Source organism: Rhinichthys klamathensis, unplaced genomic scaffold, assembly GCF_029890125.1.
Source record: "Rhinichthys klamathensis goyatoka isolate OS25496 unplaced genomic scaffold, OSU_Roscu_1.1 h1tg000393l_1, whole genome shotgun sequence".
In the NCBI taxonomy this organism is placed as follows: domain Eukaryota; kingdom Metazoa; phylum Chordata; class Actinopteri; order Cypriniformes; family Leuciscidae; genus Rhinichthys; species Rhinichthys klamathensis.
In genome coordinates, this window is record NW_026606895.1 from 430,001 (window position 1) to 441,526 (window position 11,526).

Consider the following 11,526-nt stretch of genomic DNA (forward strand, 5'->3'; position numbering starts at 1 on the left):
TGTCTGTGTCTGTGTGTGTGTATGTGTGTCTGTGTGTGTGTCTGTGTGTGTGTGTTGTAGTGTTGTAGTGTGCGTGTCTGTCTGTGTGTGTTGTAGTGTGCGTCTATGAGTGTGTCTGTGTGTGTGTCTGTGTCTGTGTGTGTGTCTGTGTCTGTGTGTGTGTCTGTGTGTGGTGTGTGTCTGTGTCTGTGTGTGTATGTGTGTGTGTGTCTGTGTGTCTGTGTGTGTGTCTGTGTGTGTGTCTGTGTGTGTGTGGTGTGTGTCTGTGTCTGTGTGTGTATGTGTGTGTGTGTCTGTGTGTGTGTCTGTGAGTGTATCTGTGTGTGTGTTACCTCGCAGGTGTTGTAATCCTCTGAGTTGAGAAGGTTGCAGAGTTGAGGCAGCAGTTCTGGCCATGTCTGCAGCTCCCCTTTAGAGGCGATAGTAGTGATGAGAATACCTGCGGACACAAACACACACACACACACACACACACACACACACACACACACACACACACACACACACACACACCAATTCAACTACAACGCAACAGGTAAAACAAGCAGTTTGGCCCATATTTACTCACTTTACGATAACACATACTTCTCTAAAAGAAAACACACACTAATGAACACTGATCAAATCAAATGAACTCAGCCAGAGAACTCTAAAGAGGTTTGCCGGGTTTAATGCGGACTGACCGATGGTGGCGCGGATGAGCGGGGACGGGTCTCCGATGTTGTTGAGACACTCTCTCTTGATGAAGTCGGCCACAGCCGGAGGGAAGTTCTGGTAGTGAGCCTTCACGTTGTTCTTGAGAATCAGACCGCTCAGAGAACGGGTGGGCTCGTCTGCAGAGACACAGAGACACGTGTTCCTCGTGTGACCGGTGTGTGTGAAACGAGATAAGACGATGCATGATGGGATAATACAGACCTTCTGATTTGAGGCTGGTGAGGACGAAGATGAGATAGTTGTTGAAGTCGGGATACTGATTCAGCTGCTCCAGTTTCTAATGAAAAATTGGAAATTGGAAACAAACATTTACCACTAGATTTCAGATCTTAATATTTGCACATTTCGAAGTAAATATTAAATCATAGATATATTTAATGCACTTTTTTTATTGGACTATTTATTCCCTAAAACCCATGCCTGTAGAGTAGTTCGTTTTTCTGGTTTAATCCTTAAAAGAAAAGAAAAAATGGCATTGGAGTGAAGAAGTTCAATTCATTTCCACAAATGACTCATTTACGGTCAGATTCAACGAATGACGAATCAAGAATCTGATGCATTTCAAATCTCTGCATTGCTTTTCACATTTTGTAGGAAAAAACATGTAGGTATATAGCACTGAATAATACTATGAATTGTTATATTGGTGCATATGAAAGAAATATTTTGTTATTCATTTTGCAGATGCTTTTATCCAAATATTCTTCTATTAAATATTCTTCTTTGTTGACCATTGTGAAGCTGCATGACAACAATGAGTGTTCAGCTGAAATAGGATAAATATATATATTTTTAGAGAATTTACAGACAAAGATACACATTACTGCTCAAAGGTTGGAGGACGGTAAGTATTTTTTAATGTTTTTCAAAGAAGTCTTTTCTGCTCATCAAGGCTGTATTTATGTGATCAGAAATACAGTGAAAACATTAATATTGTGAAAAGTTATTATAATTTAAAATAACTGTTTTCTATGTGAATATAAGTTAAAATGTAATTTATTCCTGTGATCAAAGCTGAATTTTCAGCATCATTACTCCAGTCTTCAGTGTCACATGATCCTTCAGAAGTCACTCTAATATGATTTGCTGATACTTTTCCTATGAATATAAAGCTCAAAAGAACATCATTTATTTGAAATAGAAATATTTTGTAACAATATCTCTACTGTCACTTTTGAAGTTGCAGCATACTTGCTAAATTGAAGTATAATTTCTTTGAAAACATGAAAAATATTGGGATTTATTTTGGCAATATGATCCACGACTGCTGTACACATCCGTAACGAAAACCCAAAAATGACCACACAGATACTAAACATTTGATTCTCAAGAGCCCAGTGTTGAGAACAAGCCTGCCATTCATTCGGCTGTAACAGCTAAATTTCACATTTCATTTAGCGATAACCTGAACAAATGAGCTTCACAGTCAGATAACTGATCATCACACTGATATTGATCAGATGACGTGCACAGACCTCTTGAACGGCTCTCTGTGTGGCCGTATCTGGAGACTGAGAGTCCTTCAACAGCTGGAGCACCTGCTGTAAACCCTGTTCATCCGGCTGCCACTCCATCCTGTGCTGCACACACACACACAACAGAAAACACAGGCAGATGAGTGACACACACACACACTCCTGGGAAACAACATCACTGCTTTCTTGGTACAGTTGAGCAAACAACACACAAAACTATCATCCACAGACACATGCACTCAGACCAAATACCCGATTTAAAGCACGTTTTAATTGTTGAAAGCAGGCTAATCCACCCTGAGCACCTGGACGGGACGTTCACACATCAGCTTTACCATCTGATCAGGTTTAATTGGGATCGAGGCAGACGAGAGTGTGAGTATGCGTGGAGGCTGTGCGAGTGGGCCGTGTGTGAATGAGTCTTCGGTGCATCCGAATGTCTGCAAACACTCATGAAAATGCTTGGGTTTTTGCATTTATCTCATTTAATATCACGTGTTTCATTGCGTACTATATAGAGGGTGCAGGGATGACGTCAGAATAAATCCGTCGAGATTTTCCTATGTAAAAATAGCATGTGATAAACATAACTTGACGATACTTTGACGTTTTCTACAATGGAAATTACACACACTCCCACCCCAAGCCGTCTTATCTAGTTACTTACTGAAAACGGACTGCGTTTTCACTTTGGGTGTGTGTGTAATTTACGTTGTAGATGATAAAGTCAAAGTATCGTCATGTTATGTTAACCAGAGGTTTCATTTTACACAAATTGAAAACCCCCATTATAAACCCCCATAGGAAAGTCTCGAAGGAACCGGCGGGTTCCCAGCACTCTTAACACTGCATGTGAAAAGATTAATTTGATCATGTTCTCCAGCATCTTGGGCTTCAATGGATGACCACCATTTGTACAAAGAGTCACATGATCAAAGCCACTCATTTGATTAGTCACATAGAAATGGTGCAGACTATTCAAATTTCTTCATTCATGATGATGTTGTTGCTTTGTTTCACAGTTTTCAAATTCCTAAAACGTTCTTTTACAAGTTTCAATGTGGACTTTTGGACCCATTGTGCACTAATGTTATTGAAGGATTAGTTCACCCCAAAATGAAAATTCTGTCATTATTTACTGATTCTCATGCCGTTTTAAACCCGTAAGACTTTTGTTCATCTGCAGAACACAAATTAAGATCTTTTTTGATGAAATCTGAGAGATGTCTGTCTGTCCCTCCATTGACAGGCTACGCAACTAGCCGTTTCAAGCCCCAGAAAGGTAGTAAAGACGTCATTAAAGAAATTCATGTGACTTCAGTGGTCTAACCTCAATTTGTGAAGTGATGCGAGTGCTTTGTTTGAGCAAAAAATGTCCAAGTAACGTCTGCTCTCGAGTCAACAACACGCATGTGTCGTGGTGCTCTCGTCGAACGCGCGGAAAAGATTAAATAAAGTGGTAAATTATAATTGAACAAAGCACTCGTGTCACTTCATAAAATTGAGGGTAAACCGCTGGAGTCACAGGGATTACTTTAATGACGTCTTTACTATCTTTCTGGGGCTTGAAACTGGTAGTTGCGTAGCCTGTCAATGGAGGGACAGAAAGCACTCAGATTTCATTCAAAATATCTTTATTTGTTTTTCCGAAGAGGGACGAAGGTGTTACGGGTTTGAAACGACATGAAGGCAAGTAATTAATGACAGAAATTTTATTTTGGGGTGAACTATCCCTTTAAATGCATCAATGTATGTTGTTTGTATAACTGTATAAGTGTGTATCTATCTATTTAAGGGGATATAAGCTATATTATGACTTTATCTTTCTATCTCTACATATCTACACACAAACATTATATATATATATATGACAGAATATATATATATATATATATATATAACGTTATATATATACTCAGTATATAAATATATATTGAGTATACGACTGAGTGTGTGTATGATCCAACTGTAGCGTGTGTGAGGGTGTGTACATGTTTATGTGTGTGTCTACGTGAGTGAGTATGTGTGGTATTTGTGTATGTATTATTGTGTGTTGTGTATTTGTATAAGTGTAACAGTTATAATCTCTGTGTGTACGAGTGTAGGCCGTGTGTGTGTTTACGCGGCCCGGTTTAACCCAATTCCCCAGCTTACATCAGACGCGTTAACCGATCACACATGAAATAAAACGCATTAAATCGGTTATATGTGCGTGTTGAGCGTGTGTAAAGATGATGAATAAACACACACAGACGCTGATGTAGCCGTTAGCCGCTGTGCTAACCCGCCAAACGCTCTCACCTTCAGTCAGTGGCTCTCTCTGTCCGTCTATCTGCGTTTATATCTCTCTGCCGCGGCACGAGCGCTGATAGACGTCGGGTCGCGGTAACGGATGGCTCGCCGCGGGTTTCTACGGGATTTCTGCGGGATTTAATCGGTGTGCTTGCTGTTATTCTTCTTTCACCGGCGGCGCCTGATGCATGGCGGACGCGTTAATCGCGCAGTCTGGATCTGCGCGGCTTCCGTACCGTTACACTGACGTCATATCTCGTTACCATAAAACTACAAGAAGCGGTACTACTACTAAGTACTGACCCTTTTTTTATACGAGAAAAAAGATATCGTCACTAACACATTAATTGTGATCTATATTTTGTTATTGAAGCTTTTGTGGTGGATTTAAATTAATTGTAGATAACTGCTATTCATGCTGTGACCTGTAGATGGAGACAACGGTGAAATAATGGGTCATTTAGGTTCATTGGCCTCCATTAGAAGTATCATCATGGTACTGTGATTTACCATAATAATGTGTGATTATTACTATATTCATGTGTATTTACATGGTATCCCATCGTACTCAAAGAATACCATGGTATTATCATCATGATCTATGCTCAGAATGGGATACTAGTAGTGAATTGCTTACTGCATACTGCGATACTACAAGATGGTCACGTGGCCTCATTAAAGGGATAGTTCACCCAAAAATGAAAATGTCATCATTTATTTGTATGAGTTTCTTTCTTCTGTTGAACACAAAAGACGATATTTCGAAGAATGTTGGTAACCAAACAGTTGATAGACCCCATTGACTCCCATAGTATAAAAAATACTATGGAAGTCAATGGGGCCCATCATCTGTTTGGTTACCCATATTCTTTAAATCCCCATCTCTTTAAGTTTAATTCACTGACCGGTGTCCATTTATCGTATTGGAAATAAATCCAGTTCAAACTAAAGTAATAATGTTATTGGTTGTATGTGAGCCATAGGAAATCACCCATTCTTTATACCACTTTTCCCCTGTTATTATTTTGTCCACCCTGTTGAGCTTTTATTTCTTTTCTTTTTTACAATAATTTCATAAAATCAGCAAAAAAAACCTAATAATTCAGTGATATTGAAAATTTTCTAGAGTATCAATAATGTACTACTTTTTAAAAGTATCTGTCCCTAACAGGGTGGACATTTTTGCTCCTCCATTTCATTTATTTTGTTGAATAAATGGTTCAATTTATTTACCCCAGCTTGACCAGAATATTTTTTCAAATGTTTTGCATCACCCTATCATGACTATAGACGAAAAACTTGAGTTTGATTTGCTGCTTTTTATGATGGACAAAGGGCACCAAATACCAGGAATGACCCACCAAAAAAAGATAGATATCTCTGAGAGCATTGCATTGTGGGATACAGTGTCCAGTGCAGTGTGTTCTGTTGTAGGCTATAATACACATTTAGTCAATTGTAGCAGCTTAACTGTATGTCATACAGCTTAATTTGCATAATGTACAGAATTCACTACATACATGTTAATATGGTAATTTATTTTAATCTCAATGGGACCTTCCTGGAAAAATAAAGGGATAAATAAAAATAAAATAAATGCTTTAGGCTAAGCTATATCTTAGTAATTCCATAGATATTTTTTTATTGTACTGCATATAATTGAAGTGTGCACTCTATAAACTTTATATTGAATGATTCGATATAAACCAAATTACAATGAACTCTATCGCAATCAAAACTTTATTCCAGTTTGCTGTTATTAAATCAAAGACCACACAAGAACATACAAAGATAGAGATGAAGAGATGATTATGAACACGGTAACGGGCTTCACTTTGGCTAAAATCTGCTACAGTACACATATGACACGAATATTTTCATCGGAACAACCTCTTCATTTTTCACATTTGGGAAGGCTGGGATGGAAGTGGAAGGGGTGTAGGAATGGGATCGTGCAGTTCTTTAACATAACGAGCTGATCTCGCTCTTACTGCAGCCCCATTTACAGCAGGCGTTGGACAGCCCGACCACCACGTCCCGGCCCTTCCGGTCTGAGGTGCGCAAGGCCTCCAGCACGCCCTCTGAGATGAGCGAGCGTGCGGGACGGCTGAACACGGGGCTCTCCTGACCCTGTCCGGCCCAGGCCAGGCCCTCTGCGTCGGGACGGGGTCTGTGGGACAGTCCCGGGAGGAGGATGGGGTCGGCGGCCCAGCTGTCAGACGCCTCGTCGTCGTGAGTGGAGAGCGGGTCACTGGACAGGTCACCTGACCCGAGAACAATGGAGGAACAGATCTCACTGTTATTACTGCGTATAGTGCTAGTTATTACAGCAAACCTGAACTTATATGTACAGACATTGTACAGACATTCCTCAAATCAGTGTCTTGTTGAGGAGACCTGCTGTTACTTTGGTCAGTGATCAGATTTTTAAAGTGCTTGATGACTGATGATTCAGTACTATTAAGTAGCTGAACATCAGTTCACAAATAAAAGATTTTAGTTGCTATGTTGGAATAAATGTTAAAAGCTTGAAAACACCGACTTGATGACATTACTTGGTTTTAATAAATAGGACTTTAATAACATTGTTAATGTAAAAATTCAAACATTTATTTGGTTTATTTTTTTGTGTAATGTTTATTTAACCAGGGAAATGTGACAACCTTAAGTGTAACTGGGAAATTAATTTACATTTGATTTATTAAAAAATAAAAACATTAAAAACTTTGCCTCCTCATTTCAGAATACTCCTGTATATATCTTATTATCTATAATAATTGATATATATATTTATATAAATATACACAATACATACATATGTATGAACATACATTAATAATAAAAATGTAATAATAATAATATAATAAATAATCATTTAATTTAAATATTGTTATCAATGATAATTGTTAATGTTAAAAATTATGTATGTGTTTATTGCTGTAGTCTCATTACATTATTTAGTTTGATCATATTTAATACTTAGTTCAATTTAATTTGTGGATTTTATGTGATTCAGTTTGTCCTCCAACTCTGAGTGTGTGGTCTTGGTAAACCCTACATTATGGGATCAAATCAAATGTCGTGTGTGTGTGTGTGTGTGTGTGTGTGTGTGTGTGTGTGTGTGTGTGTGTGTGTGTGTGTGTGTGTGTGTGTGTGTGTGTGTGTGTGTGTGTGTGTGTGTGTGTGTGTGTGTGTGTGTCTGTGTGTCCACCAGCATGGCAATATCCGAAATCCTTGTCCTTGTAAGGACATGTTTTAGGGAGATGTAGTAGTACAGTTTGTACAGTATAAAAATCATTAGGCCTATGTCTATGGAAAGTCCCCATAAAACGTGAAAACGTGTGTGTGTGTGTGTGTGTGTGTGTGTGTGTGTGTGTGTGTGTGTGCGAGCGCGCGCTTACATAGGCTATAACTTGCATCATGAAACAAAATGTGGGTTCCCCTAACTGTGTGAATTGTATTGAAATGAACAAGTACATAATAAAATGACATAAATAAAACTTCTGCTTTCTTCATATATCTCACCTGAGACATCCAGAGACCTCCTCCACCGCGAGCCTCCACAGGTGAAGATGACCGCCCGGATGAACTCTCTGCCGCACAGCTTCACTCCGTACATCGGGAGCCCGTCTGTGGCCTGAGCGCCTCCATACAGCAGCGCCACCAACAGGCCGAGTGTGAGAACTGCAGCTCTACACATGAGGAAGAGGAGGAGAGAGGAAGTTTGAGGAGCTGGAAATGTTGTCCTTCTTGGTTTGAAAGAGGGTCTAACGTCGCCTCAGCGGCAGCCTGGTGTGTCTTTTATAGGGGTTGATGGAGCCTGCGTTGTTTGCGTGTCAGCAGGGCAGACTGTGATAGTAGGGTAAGACCTTTAGGAAAACAAAGCCCCGGCCCAGCGCACCTTTATGGGGGAGATGTCGAATGAGGCGACCTGATCTCATTGATTACTCCTGACCTTTTTGACGCCATACACACCGTCTAATCGCACAAAATGGCCACTGAATTACGAACTTGATCGCACACATCGGCACAGGCACTCAGATACATGCAAATGTCTATTTTAATGATCCTAAATAAAGAAAATCCTGTTTTTATTGCAGCATTAATGTTAAATACCTAATAATCATGTCCTCACTGTATTTCCAAATTAAATGAATAAATAAAAATGGACCATTGTATTTATTTAATATTGCAGTATTTATTATAAATTATTTAATCATTGTTTCATCATCATTTGTTTAGTTAATGTACCTCGTAATCTTTACTCGTGAGGGCGGAACAACCTGTCACTCACATGAGATCGACCAATAGCAAACCACAACCATCCAATCAATTCCCCATGGACAAAATCTGTCACATTCACATTCAGTTCAGTTTGTCTTAAGCCGGGTGCACACTGTGCGATTTATAATAGTCCTTTACGATTGACTGTCCGAACATGATCCTGCCGTTATGAGCTCCATCTGGGCGAGTGGATCCCCTAGCTCCGTCTCCAACCGCTGATCCGGTCACCCCGTCCCTGGCCCGTCGCCCTGACTCCGCCGCCTTGGCTCCTCCCTCCCTCGGCTCCACCTGGGACCGTCGGCCTTACGGCTACACCAGGCTTCCTCATTCCTCCGGCTCCACCTTAGTCGGATGTCTCCATCCTTGTGCCAGAGCACGAGCCGCCCACTACGCTCCATCTCTCCACCCCTTAAGGGGGTCGCACACCGGACGAGAAGCGCAGCGCCTCATCGCGTCTAGGACAACTCGAGGTATCGCACACCGGACGCGCACTTTCTCAGTTTATGGCCAGCAATATTGTTATGTTCAAAGACATTATGGAATTAAGATAATGTCTGTGCTATGTTATGATTGTACTGAACAGTTTAATACAATCGTTGCTATGTCTTCAGTCTGAACACACTTTACCTCAGAGCGTTCGTTATGAGAATATCACCTGAAAATCCGCGAACATAAGCAATTTTAATTCTAGCTGCTGATTTCTGTAAATGAATGTAAAACTAAATGTATTGCAGCACAGGGTGAAGTCAGTATGTACATTAACGACGATTTGAGACAAATAAATGTAAATTTAATATACAACTATACAACTACAACTGTGGCGCGGCAGGGTTTTGAACAAGGTCCTGAGCCGTAGCTGGGCGCTGCGGACAGACGCCGAATGGCGCCGCCGGTGTGTGTACACACTCATAGAGAATAATGTGTTCGAATTTTAAAGACATGGCGCTGCGCTTCTCATTCGGTGTGCGACCCCCTTTAGGCCCTGTCTGGCTCCACCCTCCCTCCGGCTCCACCATGGCCCTCGGTCACTCAGACCTCCGGCGCCCCGGTTCCACCTCAGGAGGTCGTCGCTACTTTTTGTCCCATCAGCTCTTCGTCCGCGCCCAGGGCTCCACCTCCATCAGCATCGCCTCCATTGGTTTGTCCCATCATGGCTCCTCCCTCCTTCCACTCCCCCATGGACATCCTTCCTGGCTGCGCTCTGGGTCCTCATATGGCCACTCCTCCTATCCATGCCATCCTGGATTCTGCTCTCTGGATCCTGCCTAAGTCTTTGTCTCCATGGTTACTCCCACCATCAGCTCCGCCCTGGTTTCGCCCTTCTTCCCTTCTGTCGCATTCAGTTCAGTTTGTTTTAGTCTCATTTTCATAGACTCTTAGGGTATATATTTACACGACAACGATACGCTTAAAACGGAGAAGTTTCTCCTTTGAGTTTTTTCGCGCACAGACGATCCCATTGTCAAAACGATCCGGATCGTTTTGACACGGATCCGCCAAAACAACTAAAAACGCTGTATTCTGCTGCCAGGCCATTAGACGGTGATGAAACACTATAGACTGAACACGTAATACACATGTGCATGACGTCATCGTTTTCACAGATTTGCGTTTTTGTTCACATAGAGACCGTAAACTTAAAAAGTTTGCAAGGCCCCCAAACCGCTGTTGTCATGTAAATGAACGGCCAAAATGCATAAAAAGTCTTCCATTTTTAGTTGAAAATGGTGTCATGTAAACAGCCCCTCCGTTTGCTAATTGTTTCCTTTGTTCTCATTTTCCCGCCATTTTCCCACCTGTTTGTCACCATGGTTATTTGATTTACCGATCACACCTGTTTGTAGTCTGTTCATTATCCCTGTGTATTTAAGTCTCTCAGTTTCGTTCATTCATTTGTCTGGTATTGTTGGTGCAATCCACACCGTTTCATGGACTCTTTCTTTTGTATGTACCTGAGTGGATTCTGTTTAATACATTTAAATGATATTTGAATCTGGATCGTCTTCTTTGCAAATTCAGACGTTACAAAATCAAGCCCCGCCCTACATTTCTTCTTGTTCGAGAAGGTGTTACACTTGCACATACATCACAATAGGGAAGAAAAGGCTATTTCAACTTCCATTTCATGCATACTTTAAACTGAGTAAATAAAAGTTTATCATAAATTATAAAGAAAACTTATTTACAAAGTTAATGAAACATTAAATATGGTACACTTTGACCATACATTTTCCTCATAAGCAGAAAATTGAAACCCAGGACATGATTTCCATCAATACACAATAAAGAATTAAAGAATAGAAAACTTATGGGGTGCAGGCTGGGTTATCTGACCTCTCCTGACACAAAGAGCCCCGGTGACATTTCAGACAGATAAGAAGAGGTCGAGGATATGGATGTGGGAAAATGATGGTTATGTGCGAGTGGTTATTTAGAATCAGAAACCGGCTTATAAGCATATCAGCAAAAGCCCGTTTCTTCTTAATCATACAGTCATGAGATAAGAAAGTCTGGAGAATATGATTCAGACACTGGCATTCACAGAGATAACAGCACATGGATGAGCCTTCAGCAAATGGGCTAATTGGTTGCCTGTCTGACCTCAGTGAAAAATTATAGTTTTATGATTAATATGCTAATGGACTCACACTGCATGCATAGCTATAATTAAAATAATACGAAATTAGAAATAAAATGAAACATTTGGAGACTTAAACTGAGAATAATTTGTTTATTCAGGGTACAATATTCGGACACA

The 11,526-nt window shown here is 40.6% G+C and overlaps 2 protein-coding genes across 2 annotated transcripts in view; both read right to left on the reverse strand.

Moving 5' to 3' along the window:
* The window catches only part of tnpo2b (transportin 2b), a 35,684-nt gene extending 30,973 nt beyond the window's left edge, over positions 1–4,711 (reverse strand). The window contains exons 1-5 of the mRNA XM_056234318.1: positions 4,494–4,711; positions 2,193–2,292; positions 919–994; positions 684–833; positions 333–439 (exon numbers count right to left, since the gene is read on the reverse strand). Of these exons, the coding sequence (XP_056090293.1) occupies positions 333–439; positions 684–833; positions 919–994; positions 2,193–2,291 (432 nt within the window). The 5' untranslated portion in view covers position 2,292; positions 4,494–4,711. The remainder of the gene's footprint in view (positions 1–332; positions 440–683; positions 834–918; positions 995–2,192; positions 2,293–4,493) is intronic.
* A 1,290-nt stretch (positions 4,712–6,001) lies between these two features.
* Positions 6,002–8,315, reverse strand: rln3b (relaxin 3b). Its single transcript, XM_056234347.1, has 2 exons — positions 8,010–8,315; positions 6,002–6,748 (listed from the first exon to the last, which is right to left on the reverse strand). Exons 1-2 carry the CDS (start codon positions 8,182–8,184, stop codon positions 6,447–6,449), a joined length of 477 nt encoding a protein of 158 aa, XP_056090322.1. The 5' UTR covers positions 8,185–8,315; the 3' UTR covers positions 6,002–6,446.
* Positions 8,316–11,526: the final 3,211 nt, after the last annotated feature.